General features: G+C 30.7%; 1 protein-coding gene across 1 annotated transcript; it reads right to left on the bottom strand.

The window, feature by feature from the left end:
* LOC132804408 (UPF0481 protein At3g47200-like) lies at window positions 1–9306 on the bottom strand. The gene is made up of 4 exons (XM_060818720.1): window positions 9058–9306; window positions 1055–1786; window positions 531–704; window positions 1–447 (listed from the first exon to the last, which is right to left on the bottom strand). Exons 1-4 carry the CDS (start codon window positions 9304–9306, stop codon window positions 1–3), a joined length of 1602 nt encoding a protein of 533 aa, XP_060674703.1.
* Window positions 9307–17993: the final 8687 nt, after the last annotated feature.

Raw genomic sequence — 17993 nt, forward strand, 5'->3', positions numbered from 1 at the left:
CTAGCTAATTGACATATTTTCCCTCATACAAAGAAGAGATTCTTGATGGTAGAATAGGTAGAGAAGAAGGAGAACACAACGATAACAAGCCCAACAACAGTGGGAACTGCCAGTCCAAATATCCTTGAAGTAAACCCTGTTGAGGGTTGACCTGGCAACATTCAAATTTTTGCTGTGATACTTGTTAAGTTTGTCGCAGATATCAGCATAGAATAAACCCGGTGTCACAATTTGGTCACAGAGTATGTTAACCAAGGCAGCCATGGCCTTGTTACTGCCAAGCCAGTTCTCAATGATTCCCTTGTCAACCAGAAAAACCACATCTTCAGCGGTGTCGATGAGTTGATCCAGCACAAAAATATAATTGCAGATACGAGGAGCCTTTGGATAAACAAACTGCTCCAACGCCATGAAGTTTCTGAAAATGCACTCGGTGTTGTCATCTACCTTCAATTGAGGGATTTTCAATTCCAAACGATTAATCCCACAGCAACCATTTATCCAACAGCAACCGCGGCCATTCCACCAACAGCGATCGCGGCAATTCCACCAGCAGCGCTTATCATCGTCCTTAACATCAGATAAATCGTTATGCCAGCTAAATATGTAGCAACTTTAGGACGCCCAAACTTCACCCCCGCATTATCCAGTTGCTTTGCAGAATGGAGACAGAGGGTCAAATACTCAGAACTCTTGGGAAAGTCCTTTTTTTCACACATAAACTTTCTAACCAAATCAGTGAAATGCATGATGTCTTTCATTTTGCTCTTCCAATGGTTTTTGTCGCCCGTGGAGCAGTCGAAGGATGACTTTTATTTTTGGAATTCTCCTCGGTGCAAGGTTTTCCATACTTGTAATAACCAATGAAGAATTCGCAGGTAATTATTATTAAGAAATCGTGAACTTCTTGTCCATTTTTCTTTAGTTCTGGCAGATAATCAGGGATATGATTAATATTTTTTGACGGATGATTGAAGATGAAATCAAACCGTCGATCGAGAACAAAAAAGGGGAGCTGATTTTCCAGCAATATCAAGTCTTGTTTTATAGTTGCCTTAACCCATGGACTTAATATGTAGTCCCCTGAATATTTCTCATCTTCTTTATTGGGAGATCGAGATTGAATTTGGTGGTTTCTAAAGAATCTCTCAAAGATGAAGCAAGCATCATCTTTGATTTCTTTATCAGAAAGCTGCTTCGTTTTCTTATCTTCTTCATCGGGAAGCGAAAATTGATTTTCGTGGTTTCTAAGGAAGGGCTCAAGGATGAAGCAGGCATCTCGTAAAATGTTTTTCGGGACCTCCCAGTACTTTTTCTTATTCTCAGGCTCAAAGGTCTCTTCTTGATAGCTACGCTGTGCTTTTTCCACAAGTTTCCCATCTTCTTCCTTGATTTCCGTGATCTCGTGGATCAAATTCTCCTCCTTAGTATGAATACAGAAGGACCGCCCCAGGAATTCATTCATGAACTTGGCTTTATGATATTCCATGACCTTCAAGTTTGATTTGCCATGGTGAAAAGGCCCAATTGAAACTAGTTGGGGAGTGTAAGCTGCTGGACGTATCTTCCGGAGCTTATTGGGAACCTTGTAGATGATCCAATTCCTCGTATCAGGACTCCTATGTATTACAGGGATGGAAAGATTATCAGGGGACACCGCTGCACACGTCACCATGGAAAGCTTATCAGGGGGCACCGCTGCACTCCCAGATATTATAAAGGGATATTCCGATTCCAATTCCTTCGTTAAAGGACGTTCCGATTTCTCTGGAATGTCGATTGTGATCTACTTAGTAGTGAAGTCCTTTGAAACATTCTCTTCTTCCATACTTCCCTTTCCCCGGATTTAAGAAGTCCATAAATGAGAAAACAGACAACATGGGATACCATATGTTAGATATATGAAGCTAGAACTTTATTTTATGGACCAACAAAAATATATATATATATATATATATATATTTACATAATCTATTGTTCATGATTCCTGAAATTTGGAAGAATATAAAGTGTTATTTAGTTGCAAGATTAATTAATGGAATGGAAAGGAAAAGAGAGTGGAATAAAAAAGAAGGTGGAATGATTCAAATATTTCATTAAACATTGCAATCAACATATGAATCATTGTATTTGATCAAAAATATATATATATATACAGAAATTCTATGGTGAGGACGGTCCGTATAAGGACCGCAGTATTAGTGATGGTTTTTCATAGTATTAACGACGGTTTCTTAGAAAATCGTCACTAATACTATGAAAAACCGTCACCAATATTGTGGTCCGTATGAGAATCGTCCGCACCATAGACGGACTGTATATATATATATATATATATAAATCATTGATAGAAATATATTTTTTTTAGATAAAAATACCTCTAACATGATAGTAATTTATGTTTTTTTGACCAGAAATCTTCTTCCATTTCTTTCTCCACATTTTTTATACAATTTTTTTAAAAAAATTAATAACACAGTTACTTCATATAATTAAAGAAATTAAATTGAAAGCATGAGCTTGTTCCCATTTATTTTTTTTTCTTATGAATTTATTTATGTGCAGATTAAGAAAAATAAATAAAGATGAGAATTTGTGCCTACAAATAGCAGAGAGTCGCGACCTGAACGGTGTGGTCTCTGTCCTCACACGCATAAAGGATTATTGCTTAAAGCTTCTCTCTTTGCTTTTATAATTTTTAATTAATTTTTGTTATATTCCTTTGTCCAACAATATAAAATATGAAAATAAATATAACCATACCTGTGTATATGTTCTACACTTTTTATTCCTTTGTCCAGCTTTATATATGAGCCAGCCATTGTGATCGTTTAATTGTAAAAGACTGATCAGACCAGATTTTTTGACTAAACATTTGTGAATTCAATTAATAAATCATCACGTAACATATTAAAAGTTAGGTCAAGTTTAGATAAGGAGAAAATCAAAATCCGTTTTTAATCTAAACTTACATTACATTAGCTTAAATAAATTAGATAAACTTAGACCATCTCCAATAATAAAAATAATTTATTTATTGTACGGTATAAAAATTAATATTGTCTAAATATATACAATACAAATGCATAGTCAAATATAAAATTATTCTCACTGTTAATTAATTACATATATTATTAATTTTTGAAAGAATTAACTTTGAAAAGAAAAAGAAATTTAGAAAATTTTGGTATGTCTAACAGAGTTTCATGAGCAAACATTCACTTTAAAAATATTTATATTACATCAACTTAACATTAATTTTAGATATTACTATTGGAGAATAATTTTTTAAAAACATAATTTATATTGCCTGCATAGCATATTTATTTTAATAATCTACATTCCCATTGAAAATGCTCTTAATAAATATGATTTTGTATCACATTAAGTTCATTACAAATTAGGATCAGAATTCTCTCGTCATCTAAACTTTACTTAAATTTTTTAGGATACGCGAAAATTAAGCTCTAGCGATACACTCTTAGCAACGCTACGAAATAAATGCGTCTAAAAAAACAAAGCCACGACTCTGAGTTTAATGCGTCAGTAAAAATTTGACCAATAGACGACGCATACGAAAAATGTCGACGTCAAGAAGTCCCTAGAAACAACAACACATGATGCATCCGTTAAGAGTCGCTGAATATTCAGCCCAACAGTTTCGCCTTTAATAGAGTGAGTATATTGTATATCAATTGTATTGTTTAAATGCTACACTAAAGAAAAATGTTAATCAATATGATTTTCTTTCAACTTTAAAAATAGGTGAAAATATTTAAGAAAAATAACAGAGCTAGATTTTAATTTTTTTTTCATTCCACATTATTAATATCCAGCGACGCATAACAAACTCTATGCGTCGCCTATTAAATTATTAATTTTTTTTTTTGGATTTTTGTAAATATTAATCAGTTGATTTTCTTTTAACTTTAAATAACAAATGAAAATATTTAAGCAGCATCACAGAGATAATTTTTTTTAAACCAAAAATATATACATCCGGCGACACATAGGAGTATTGTGAGTTGCCTGATGCCCTTATATTTATTTATTTTCCTTTTTCATAAAATATTAATCAATCTAATTTTCCTTCAACTTTAAAAACCAGTGAAAATAGTTAAGAAAAATAACAATGCTGGATTTTTATTTTTTTGGAACACACATTATTGATATCACGCAAAGCATAATCAATATTATGCGTCGTCTATTAATTTATTATATTTTTTTTTGATTTTTTGTAAGTATTAAACAGTTGATTTTCTTTCAAATTTAAATAACAAGTGAAAATGTTTAAGTAGCATCACAGAGCTTTTTTTTTTTGTTTTTTCCAAAAAATATTTATATCAGGCGATGCATAGGTATATTTTATGTCGCCTTATTCCCTTACATATATTTATTTTTTTTCATAAAATATAAATCAATTTGATTTTCTTCAACTTTAAAAACCAGTGAAAATATTTAAGAAAAATAACAGTGCTGGATTTTTATTTTTTTGGAACACACATTATTGATATCAGGCGACGCAGAATCAATATTATGCGTCGCCTATTAATTTATTATTTTTTTTTTTTTGATTTTTTATAAGTATTAAATAGTTGATTTTCTTTCAACTTTAAATAACAAGTGAAAATGTTTAAGCAGCATCACAGAGCTTTTTTTTTTTTCCAAAAAATATTTGTATCAGGCGACGCAAAGGTATATTTTGCGTCGCCTTATTCCCTTATTGTTACTTATTTTTCTTTTTCATAAAATATTAATCAATTTGATTTTCTTTCAACTTTAAAAAATAGTGAAAATATTTAAGAAAAATAACAGTGCTGGATTTCTATTTTTTTGCAATACACATTATTGATATCAGGCGACGCAAAACCACCATTATGCGTCGCTTGTTAATTTATTAATTTTTTTTTTTTGGTTTTTTGTAAATATTAAGCAGTTAATTTTCTTTTAACTTTAAATAACAAGTGAAAATATTTAAGCAACAACACAGAGCTTTTTTTTTTATTTTACAAAAAATATTTTTATCAACCGTTGCATAGGTATATTTTGTGTCGCCTTATTCCCTTATATATATTTATTTTCTTTTTTCATAAAATATAAATCAATCTGATTTTTTTTCAACTTTAAACACACATTATAGATATCAGGCTACTCAAAACCATCATTATGCGTCGCTGGTTAATTTATTAATTTTTTTTTTGGTTTTTTGTAAATATTAAGCAGTTGATTTTCTCTCAACTTTAAATAACAAGTGAAAATATTTAAGCAGCATCACAGAGCCTTTTTTTTGGTTTTTTTCCAAAAAATATTTGTATCAGGCGACGCATAGGTATATTTTGCGTCGTCTTATTCCCTTATTGTTATTTATTTTCCTTTTTCATAAAATATTAATCAATCTGATTTTCTTTCAACTTTAAAACCAGTGAAGATATTTAAGAAAAATAATAGTGCTGAATTTCTATTTTTTTGCAGCACACATTATTGATATCAGGCGGCACAAAACCACCATTATGCGTCGCCTGTTAATTTATTAATTTTTTTTTTGGTTTTTTGTAAATATTAAGCAATTGATTTTCTTTCAACTTTAAATAATAAATGAAAATATTTAAGCAGCAACACAGAGCTTTTTTTTTTTTTTACAAAAAATATTTTTATCAGGCGACGCATAGGTATATTTTGCGTCGCCGGATGCCCTTATATTTATTTATTTTTCTTTTTCACAAAATATTAATCAATTTGATTTTGCTTTCAACTTGAAAAACCAGTGAAAATATTTTAAAAAAATAACAGAGCTGAATTGTTATTTTTTTGGTCCGCATATTATTGATATACGGCGACGCATAAACATCTCTATGAGTCGCCTATTAACATAAATATATATATTATAAATATTAATCAATTAATTTTATTTCAACTTTAAATAAAAAGAAAAAATATTTAAGCAGCTTCACAAAGATTGTCTTTGTTTTTTTTTTTTCAAAAATATGTTTATCAGGCGACACAAATGCATATTGTGTGTCGCCTGTTCACTAAAAATTTATTTATTTACCTTTTTCATAAAATATTAATCAATCTGATTTCCTTTCAACTTTAAATAACAAGTGAAAATATTATAGCAGAATCACATTGTGCGTCGCCTAGTACACTTTTATATTATTATTGGAATTTTTTTTTGGTTTTTTTAAAATATTAATCAATCTGTTTTACTTTCAACTTCAAATAACCAGTAAAAATATTTAAGAAGCATAATTGTGTTGTTTTTTATTTTTTTGTTATATAAGGCGACGCACAATATTGTTGTGCGTCGCCTGTTACAATTTTATTTTATTTGTTTGGTTTTTAGAAATATTAATCAATCAGTTTTACTTTCAACTTCACATAACCAGTTAAAATATTTAAGAAGCATAACTGTTCTTGTTTTTGTTTTCTTTGCATTATTTGTATCAGGCGACGAATAATTGTATTATGCATCGCCTGTTACCCTTTTATTTTTTTTGTTTTCTAAAAATATTAGTCAATCTGTTTTACTTTCAACTTCAAATAACCAGTTAAAATATTTAAGATCATAACTGTGATGGTTTTTTTTTGTTTTTTTTTTTTTTATTTGTATCAGGCGACCCTCAAGCATTTTGTGCATCGCTTGTTCCCCTTTTATTGGTTTTTTTTTTTTTTTGGTTTTGTAAAAATATTAATCAATCTCTTTTACTTTTGGCATCAAATAATCTATTAAAATATTGAAGCACATAACTGTGATTGTTTTTGTTTTTTTTTTGCATTATTTGTATCAGGCGACGCTAAAGCTTATTGTGTCGCTTGTTCTCCTTTTATTTATTTTTTTTTTTGGGTTTTATAAAAATATAAATCAATCTGTTTTACTTTCAACTTCAAATAACCAGTTAAAATATTTAAGCACATAACTATGATGGTTTTTTTTTTTTTTGCATTATTTGTATCACGCGACTCTCAAGCATATTGTGCGTCGCCTATTCACCGTTTATTTTAATTATTTTTAATATTGTTTGAATTTTTGTAAAATTGGTATGTTTAAAACCAAAGTTCATGCAAAACAAATATTACCTTATGAGCAATTTTCACAAATTTGTCTACGATATTTTATATGTACAAACAAAAGCTATTAACAAAAGCTAGTTATTTCACTACCATGCATAGATATTCATTGGTTTGAGATACTTGTGATCATCGTTGTTGCCCATTCATCTCTAATTTTGTTGACATTTTCAGCTTGTAACCAAGTGACACCTTCGTACTGAACATGAGAAACTTATGTTAATACATATACAAATAATCATAAATATTAATTATTACATAATAGAAATATGATGAAATCATTAAATTAATAATAATTTACCATTCCTCTTAAGTCCTGGGGAGGAACTTTGCGCTTAATGATATTTCGCATTATCATCATAATATAGTAACCGCATTCCGTACTCCCGGGCTGCATCGGTGTCTAAATTTGCAAATAGTAAATTATGTGTAATATTAGATACGAATATATACAAGTATTTAAATTAACTAACAACTAATAATGCTAAGTTTATATATAATAATTACCTTAGTATTTTGCCATCGAAGTTTCTTTTCAGATGTCTTTCCTTGGTTCCATGCAACGAAGGAACTATATAGAAATATAAATACTGTATAAGATTATATAGTAGCTTCAAAAGTACAAATCCAATATAAGAACAATTAATTAAAAATATTAGAGTTATTAACTTACTCGTTGATCAAAGTTTTTAGATCCTTATCAATTATATTTTTATGAGTCTTTAAAGAATCAAAAACCATGCTACTGCTTTGTATAAATCAACAACACATAGCATCCAATGATTCCTAAAAACACCAATAAATATTTTAGTCAATATGATGTTTTTCAAAATTAATATTTTCACAATATAATTCAATTAAAACTAACACAATATTACCTTGCATAGTAGGGAAAGAACCATAGTTGATTATTTCTCGCATCTTGTCATCTACTCAATATATTTATCATCCGTTCATGAGGGTTTGGATGACCAACCGAAGCAATAATATCCAGATGAACAAAGCAATAATTTCCTTCGAAGGAGCCCGTCAATCCCTTACATAAATGCCTACATAATCCGATTACGAGTAATTATAATGTATAATTAATTAAATTAAAGAATTAGTTATAAAGACATACAAATTTAGTTTACCTTATGTAGAACAAGATGCATTTGGAAGATAATTCTTGCATGTAACAAAAATCGTTTATATTGCTCCTCGCTATGCCCAACTGTTGTTCTTCCCCAAAGATCTCTTTTTTCATATTAAAAAACCATAAATGATCGCTATCGACGTCCTTGATCCAACGTAGCAACTCTCGGATCGTTGGGGTAATGACTAAGGGATCAACATTATCATCTTGATCAGTCTCAACATTTGACCTGTTCGAGCTTCCCTACAAATATCAACAAACAACATTTAAAATAGAACAAAAAAAAATTTATTTTAAACTTCATTAATATATATAGCTGCATCGAACAATACCTCCTCAGATGGCAAGATAACAAGATCTCTTGGTCATGCAACAAATGCACCTTCAGCATCACCGACATGTATGATGTCAAATGACAGAATAGGCAAAGGTGCAAATCCATCAATAACGTCATCAACAGTGACCTTATAATTTGCTGCACCTAGCTTCACACCATGGCACATATCCGTTGGCAGCGAAGGTACCAAAGCACCACGTGCTACTGTATGGCCAACATTGCCTTATGCAAGATTACATTTTACACCCTGCAAAGTTAAAATAAAAAATAAAAAAATTAATATATGTTCACATGACAATATTCCTTCAACTTAAAGACTTGATCCCATGACCTCATGGCGGTAGGTAAGACTCTTCAACCATGGGAGCTATATAGATAATAATAACCCACTTAAACATATATATATATATATATATATAATGAAAACCTCAGGTTAGATCCGAGGAGCATCAATCCAAGATGTAGATTGGGTCCCATGAGCAGCAACATCATCGACTTGGGTCCCAAAAGCATCAACATCATCGGCTGAGGGGGTCCCATGAGTAGCAACATCATCAACTTGGGTCCCAGGAGCATCAACATCATCAGCTGGGGGGGTCCCTTGACCAACAACATCATCGACTTGGGTCCCAAGAGCAGCAACAGTATCGACTGGATAAGTGAGTGACAGAATGTCAATACCACATGCCGATATGAGCGCATCAACTTGGGCAGCGCTGCTGCTTCTTGAATTTCTGACGATCGCCACCAGGCTTTTGAGCAGCATCTCATAGACTGCATTGTTTCCACTTCCCTCCGACTTGGTCTTTTTGTGTGAACTCGGCTTACGAGTATGGAAAAAGTTAGTCACCGTGTATCCTTTGCCTCGACCCCTAAGCCTACCTCCAAACTCTTCTTTTCCCAAAGCTTGTGTGAGTATATCCACCGGAGGTGAAGGCTGAATTTCTCCTTCTGTTGCCTTCTTCTTTAAGTCATTCTACAATATATTGTTTAAATGATTGAATATATCAAATAATGAAGTAAATAATAATATATGTAACAAATATTCATAAAAAATACAATACTCACAATTTTTTCCGCTACATGTTCAGTTTCTTCATTTGCATATTTTCCATCCTTCCCCATACGTGCCCGTATCCATAGGTCATCTCGGTCTACATAATCTTCGATGCCTCTTTCAAGTTTATTCAAAATTACAAATAAATTAATTTTAATAATTCAAGTGATCAAGTAACAATGACAAAATTGATATGGTTAAATGTAAATAAAAATAAATTGCATACAATGGCTCTTTCTAATCTCGCGTAGCCCATTGCACCCATCCTATGCGGATACTTGTTTAATTGCCGTTTTTCCGAATAGTTTTTACTTAATGCCTACAAAAGTTATAAACATACATATTAGAAAACCCAAATAACTTAAGTCACCATAACAAATTTTAATTTTTATATAAATAATGACAGCACAATGTAATACAACATTAACGTGCATTAAATAAAACTATACCTGGAATTTATCCGACAACCTTTGTTGTACAAAATCATCCCACACCTCTTGACTTATGAATTCATAAATTGAGGGTCGATGCTTCAACTTTTCGGGTGTGTCAATATATGGTCGAACAAAATATCTATATAAGTAATTCTTGAATTTTCTCCATTTGTCACAACAATCTTTTAAAGTTACCTTCCTAAAACTATCATCTTTACCCGTATATTGCTGCAAAATTAAAATATATATATATATATATATATATTTAGTAACATTGATTGACAAGTAAATGCGGTAAGTTAGAAATGCAAGTAAAATGCATATATAGAAGCTACAAATGTAAAAAAGGAATTATAAAATCTTCATCAATTAAATATGATTCATAATAAACAATATTTAACAATAATGCACTCCGCACCTTTATTGATGCCCATAGGCTATCTTTTAACCTATCTGACACATCTCTCCAATTAGGTATATTAATTGGTATTGTGCTCCTAGCCAATGACCCCTCCAAATTGTTTAGTCGAACGGCCTCAGAGTTAATAGCAACTCCAACCTCATTATATTGAGGTTCCAAGCTTTTGTTTCCCACCAAATACTTCCTAAGGCCTTTCATTGTTGTAGCCCCTCGTTTTCTATGCCTTGGGGATGATGTATTCGGTCTTTTGATATCACTAGATGGTGATCCAGCACCATCCCCATCCGAGAGGACATGTTCATTAAAAGGATCCATAATTCTACATACAAAAACATAAGCACAAATTAATATTACTAACAATATGAACATAGGGTGTAGTATAATGAATAAATAGGGTGTAGTATAATGAATAAACCATTAATAACAATAATAAACGATAAATTCATATAATTTATTTACCAAGTGATGCAGTAATAGTATCTTCTCTTAACACATCTATCCTCTTTAACAGTCATTAACATTTTCAAACACAAAAGGTGACTAAATCACTAATGGATTTTGAGCCGTACAAACGACGTCGTTTTAAGACCCACAATAGAGCACCATCTGTGATACAGTTGACATTTCCCATGCAATTTATAAAGGCTATATCTTGAATTTAACCATATAAACACATAATACAAATATTAGCATATCATTTTGCTTTACATACAATCGAACCCCACTCAATAAATATAGCTATTTTTCCAAACAAAATTTAGCTAACCCATTGTCGACGACAAGACATGATTTTGACAACATAAAACCCCACCAAAATTATAGTAACGAACAAATATTTAAAAAAACAAAAAAAAACTAGCAAACAGAATATTTGTTTCAGCAAACACATACACCACCGAACCCCAAAACGGATGAAAAACAGCACACCTTTACAAATCCAGCAATCAAGAGGAACTTCAAGCCACCACAGTAGGCGATGGCGACGGCACGGCAGAAACCCAGCAACCCAGTCCCGGCGATGAGACGGTAAAAATCCCAGCCACCCACCGCGACGGCGAAGTACACGACCCACCGAACATGGCGACGGCGACGGTGAAGGCAAAAGGGTGAAGTGCTTCCAACCCAACCACCGGCAAGAAGAAGAAGCAGAGGAAGAAGGAACTTTGAAATTTAGGAAAGAAACCCACAAAATCCTTCAAACCCTTGAAACAAACACGAATGCCTAATGAGAGCGTGATCCTTCAAAATCTTCTCATACTTCCTAGATTGCTTGCAACTCTCAAGTATCCATACTTGGGTTAATTGTTGAAAAGAAAGCCCATCGAATAACGTGCCATTTTATTTTTAATATTTCCTGAATATTGGGGAATAAAAAATGGTTATTAAAAACATTTTAGGGATAAATAAAAATATTTAAAGACGCAAACAAAAGAAAAAATGGAAATACAAAAGAAAAAAAAATGAAATTAGAACGGGCGATGTATAAAGAAGAAACTACATCGCCTATCAAAATTAAAAAGCATATAAATTTTAAGTGTTTTGAAATGTTAAATAAAAAATAAATATACTTGAAACAAAATCAGATTGATTAAAAAAAACTTATTCATGTTGTTTAAATATTTTCACTGGTGATTTGATGCTGAAAGAAAATCAGATTGATTAAATAGAAAGATCACATACCAAAAAAAAAAATTATTTGCTAACAAATGACGCATAAATATTTTATGCGTATCTTGTAACCACGATTTTAAATACAAAAAATGCTAATTTAATAAGTTGCTTAAATATTTTCAAAGGATATTTGATGTTGTAAAGAAAATCAAATTGAGTTAAAACACAAACAAAAAAAAAGAAATTATATTTGCTAATAGGCGACGTGGAAACATTTTTATGCGTCGCCTATTACTGATAATTAAAAAACAAAAAAAACACTAGTTTATGTTGTTTAAATATTTTAACTAGTGATTTGATGCTGAAAGAAAATCAAATTGATTAAACAGAAATATCACACACAAAAAAAATATATATATTATTTGCTAACAAGCGACGCATAAATACTTTTATGCATCGCCTGTTACCATGAATTTAAAAAAAAAAATTGTTAATTTAATAAGTTGCTTAAATATTTCCACAGGATATTTGATGTTGTAAAGAAAATCAAATTGAGTTAAAAAAAGAAAAAAATATATATATTTGATTATAGGTGACGCATAAAAGTGATTTCACGTCGCCTATTACTTATAATTAAAAAAAAAAAAAAACTTAGTTTATCTTGTTAAATATTTTCACTGGTTATTTGATGCTGAAAGAAAATCAAATTGATTAAACAGAAAGATCACACAAAAAAAATATATATTATTCGCTAAAAATCGACGTATTTATTTATGCGTCGCCTGTTACCATGAATTAAAAAAAAATGTTAATTTAATAAGTTGCTTAAATATTTCCACAGGATATTTGATGTTGTAAAGAAAATCAAATTGAGTTAAAAAAAAAAAAGAAACAAAAAAAAATTATATTTGATTATAAGCGAAGCATAAAAGTGATTCCGCATCGCCTATTACTTATAATTAAAAAAAAAAAAAAAACCTAGTTTATCTTGTTTAAATATTTTCAGTGGTGATTTGATGCTGAAAGAAAATCAAACTGATTAAACAAAAAGATCACACAAAAAATATATATATATTATTTGTTAACAAGCGACGCATAAAAGTATTTATGCGTCGCCTGTTACCATGAATTTTAAAAAAAAAAATTGTTAATTTAATAAGTTGCTTAAATATTTCTATAGGATATTTGATGTTGTAAAAAAAATCAAATTGAGTTAAAAAAAAAACAAAAAAAAAATTATATTTGATTATAGACGACGTATAAAAGTGATTCCGCATCGCCTATTACTTATAATTAAAAAAAAAAAACCCTAGTTTATCTTGTTTAAATATTTTCACTGGTGATTTGATACTGAAAGAAAATCAAATTGATTAAACAGAAAGATCACGCAAAAAAATATATATATATTATTTGCTAACAAGCATCGCCTGTTACCATGAATTTAAAAAAAATAATGTGAATTTAAGAATTTGCTTCAATATTTTCACAGGATATTTGATGTTGTAAAAAAAAATCAAATTGAGTTTAAAAAAAATTATATTTGATTATAGGTGATGCATAAAAATGATTCCGCGTCGCCTATTACTTATAATTATAAAAAAATAAATAAATAAATAACCCTAGTTTATCTTGTTTAAATATTTTCACTGGTGATTTGATGCTAAAAGAAAATCAAATTGATTAAACAGAAAGATCACACAAAAATATATATATATATATATATATATATATATATATATATATATATATATATATATATATATATATTATTTGCTAACAAGCAACGCATAAATACTGTTATGGGTCGCCTGTTACCATGAATTTAAAAAAAAAATTGTTAATTTAATAAGTTGCTTCAATATTTTCATAGAATATTTGATATTGTAAAGAAAATCAAATTGAGTTAAAAAAAAAAAAAGCAAAAAAAAAAATTATATTCGATTATAGGCGATGCATAAAAATGATTCCGCATCGCCTATTACTTATAATTAAAAAAAAACAACCCTAGTTTATATTGTTTAAATATTTTCACTGGTGATTTGATACTGAAAGAAAATCAAATTGATTAAACAGAAAGATCACAAAAAATATATATATAAATATATATATATATATATATTATTTGCTAACGAGCGACGCATAAAAGTATTTATGCGTCGCCTGTTACCATGAATTTAAAAAAAAATGTGAATTTAATAATTTGCTTCAATATTTTCACAGGAATATTATTTGCTAACGAGCGACGCATAAAAGTATTTATGCGTCGCCTGTTACCATGAATTTAAAAAAAAAAATGTGAATTTAATAATTTGCTTCAATATTTTCACAGAATATTTGATGTTGTAAAGAAAATCAAATTGAGTTAAAAAAACAAAAAACAAAAACAAATGTATTATATTTGAAAACAGGCGACGTGGAAACATTCTTATGCGTCGCCTATTACTGATAATAAAGAAACAAAAAAAAAAACACTAGTTTATGTTGTTTAAATATTTTCACTGGTGATTTGATGCTGAACGAAAATCAGATTGATTAAACAGAAAGATCGCACACAAAAATATATATATATATATATATATATAATTTTTGCTAACAAGCAACGCATAAATTCTTTTATGCGTCGCCTGTTACCATGATTTAAACAAAAAAAAATGTTAATTTAATAAGTTACTTAAATATTTCCACAGGATATTTGATGTTGTAAAGAAAATCAGATTGAGTTAAAAAAAGAAAACAAAAAAAAATTATATTTGCTTGTAGGCGTCGCGGAATCCTTTTTATGCGTCGCCTATTACTTATAATTTATAAAAATAAAAAATAAAAAAATAAAAAAAAAAACATGTTGTTTAAATATATTCATTGGTGATTTAATGCTCAAAGAATATCAAATTGATTAAACAGAAAGATCACAAACCCAAAAAAACAAATTATTTGTTCATTAGCGAGGCATAAATATTTTAATGCGTCGCTTGTTATTTGAAATGAAGAAGCAAATGTAATCTATTATTTTATTTGAGTTCAAATAAACTATCACTAATAGCCAAAAACATGAAAGTTCAACTCGTTGAACAAACTTACGTCGAGCAATTGGGCTATGGGTCCTTGCTTTAGATCAATTTACAATTGTTATATCCTATCTCAAATTATGTCGTGAGATGTGTTTTTGTGTTTGTGTATACTCATATATGTGAATAATTGAAAAGAGCATTGATAGAACTGTTTTATATTTTTAGATTAATTGACTTGGTGTCCATTGGAATGCTATGTGGAAATATTTTTAGATGTAATTTAAAAAAAAAGTAACTAAAATTAAAAAATAAATTTTAATTACTATTGGATAAGGCAACCCTTTTATATGTAAATGCGTCGCCTGTTTATCTCAATGAGTCACTAGATCATCTAGTTTTTTAAACAAAAAATTACAATTTTAGAGTTATTGCCAAAAGTTTAAGAAGGAAATAAACAGTACTTGGAGAAACTTTTTTGTTTTAAAAGAATTTAAAAAAGGGCATCTATGAAACTGTTTATCCTTTAGCAACACAGTTTATCTCAATACGTCGCCTGTTTATCCATTTTCTTAAAATTTTTGGGGCGTTTTCAAATTTTACATGGGATTTCGAATACCATTTCTTTTCACAAAATATGTGTTAGTACACTTCGTAATAGGTGTTAGAATTGGAAGCAATCTAAAAGAGACTTGAAGAGTGGGATATTTCGTGTTTAATTTTCCATTTGCTTGCGTTGCTATCTGGAAGTTGGATTTCTCTGTGTCACCCTCATGGTTAGCTTGGCTTCTTCTTTCTTCGTCTCCATGGTTTCGATGAGTTTCTTTTCGCTTTATGATTGGCGGTGACATGTGGTGGATTGGGTTATTTATTTATTTATTTATTATAACCGAAGGTTAGGTTCGCTGGGTTTTCTTAATCTTGCTTTTGTGGATAATTTGTTTGCGATGGGTTTTCTTAATCTTGCTTTTGTCGATGATTTGTTTGCGATGGGTTTTCTTAATCTTGCTTTTGTCGATAATTTTTTTGGTGATATTGTTTGATATTGTTCTGCTTAGATTGGTAGGGAAATGGATAAATCGTGGATAACAAAGGATAGAACCTCAAGCGATTTTGCTAAGGGGGTGAGTCAATTTTTGAAATTTAGCATGGAGAATGCCAATGATTGTAATGCCATACGGTGTCCTTGCATGCAATGTGGGAATATGAAAATCCATACTATTAGGGATATTAAAGGCCATATATATTGGAATGGGTTTGATGTCAACTATCGATGATGGATTTGGCATGGTGAGTCATGTGCTGATGGTATTGGACCATCTTCTCATTTTGGGAATATTAATGTAGAATATAATGAAAATGATAGTAGTAATAAGGAACACGTGGCTTTCAATAGCTTAGACATGACCCGTGCTGCATTAGAAACTTTTGATAATAATCCTAATGAATTTGCTACCTTATTGGAGGATGCGGAGAAATCTTTGTACCTAGGTTGTACCAAATTTACCAAGTTGTCGACCTTGGTTAAATTGTACAACTTAAAGGTAAGATATGGATATTCTGATAAGAGCTTTGATGTACTGTTGCAATTGTTATCCGAGATGTTGCCAAATGACAATGTGTTGCCAACCTCCATGTACAATGTTAAGAAGACTTTAAGTGCTTTGGGAATGGAGTACATCAAGATTCATGCATGTCCTAAAAGTTGTATTCTATTTAGGAAGGAATATGTGGACCTTAATGAATGTCCTAAATGTGGATCTGCTAGATGGAAAATTGATAAGAATGGAGCTGCTATCAATATTCCAAATAAAGTTTTATGGTACTTTCCTTTTATTCCGCGTTTTAAACGAATGTTTCGTAGTGTTGAAACGGCTAAGAATTTGACATGGCATGCCAATGGGAGAAAGGTTAAGACAGGAGAAATGCAACACCTTGCGGATTCTCCATCTTGGAAGTTGGTTGATCGTTTATGGCCAAAATTTGCATCAGAAGATAGGAATTTGAGACTTGGGACCGCGGCCGATGGAGTTAATCCACATAATATGTTGAGTAGTAGGTATAGTTGTTGGCCTGTGATGATGGTTGTGTATAATCTTCCTCCTTTGTTGTGTATGAAGCTGAAATTTATGATGTTAAGTCTTCTAATTTCTGGATTGAAACAACCCGGAAATCAAATTGATGTATACATGAAGCTGTTAGTTGAAGACCTGCAGCGGTTGTGGAATGAAGGTGCTACGGTCTTCAATGCTTACTGTCAAGAGAAATTCACTTTGAAGGCAGTGTTGCTATGGACAATAAATGATTTTCCAGCTTATGGTAACTTGTCCGGTCATGCGGTGAAGGGATATTATGCTTGTCCAATTTGCAGTGAAAATACTTTTGCTACAAGGCTAAAGCATGGAAAAAAAATGAGTTTTACCAGGCATAGAAGATTTCTTCCTCCAAATCATCACTATAGAAGGCAAAAGAAGGCCTTCAATGGATTTCAAGAATTTGGAGTGCCTCCAAAACCGTTGACTGGAGAAGAAATCTTAGATAAGCTTAATGCAATGAGATTTGATAACTCAAACAAGAGGAAAAGGATTGTTGATTCTGAAGAATGTTGGAAAAGGAAGTCCATTTTTTTTGAATTGGAGTATTGGAAATTTCTCCATGTGCGACATAATTTAGATGTCATGCATATTGAGAATAATGTTTGTGAGAGCATATATGGTACATTGCTCAATATTCCTGGTAAGACGAAGGATGGAGTTAATGCTCGCTTAGATTTACAAGAAATGGGTTTGCGGAAAGACTTGGCCCCTAAGCCTCAAGGAAATCAAACTTTCCTACCACCGGCCTACTATACATTATCAAAGCATGAGAAGAAATTGTTTTGTAAGTGTTTAGCGGACTTAAAGGTTCCAGATGGTTATTCTTCAA

This window comes from Ziziphus jujuba, chromosome 7, assembly GCF_031755915.1.
Source record: "Ziziphus jujuba cultivar Dongzao chromosome 7, ASM3175591v1".
Classification (NCBI taxonomy): domain Eukaryota; kingdom Viridiplantae; phylum Streptophyta; class Magnoliopsida; order Rosales; family Rhamnaceae; genus Ziziphus; species Ziziphus jujuba.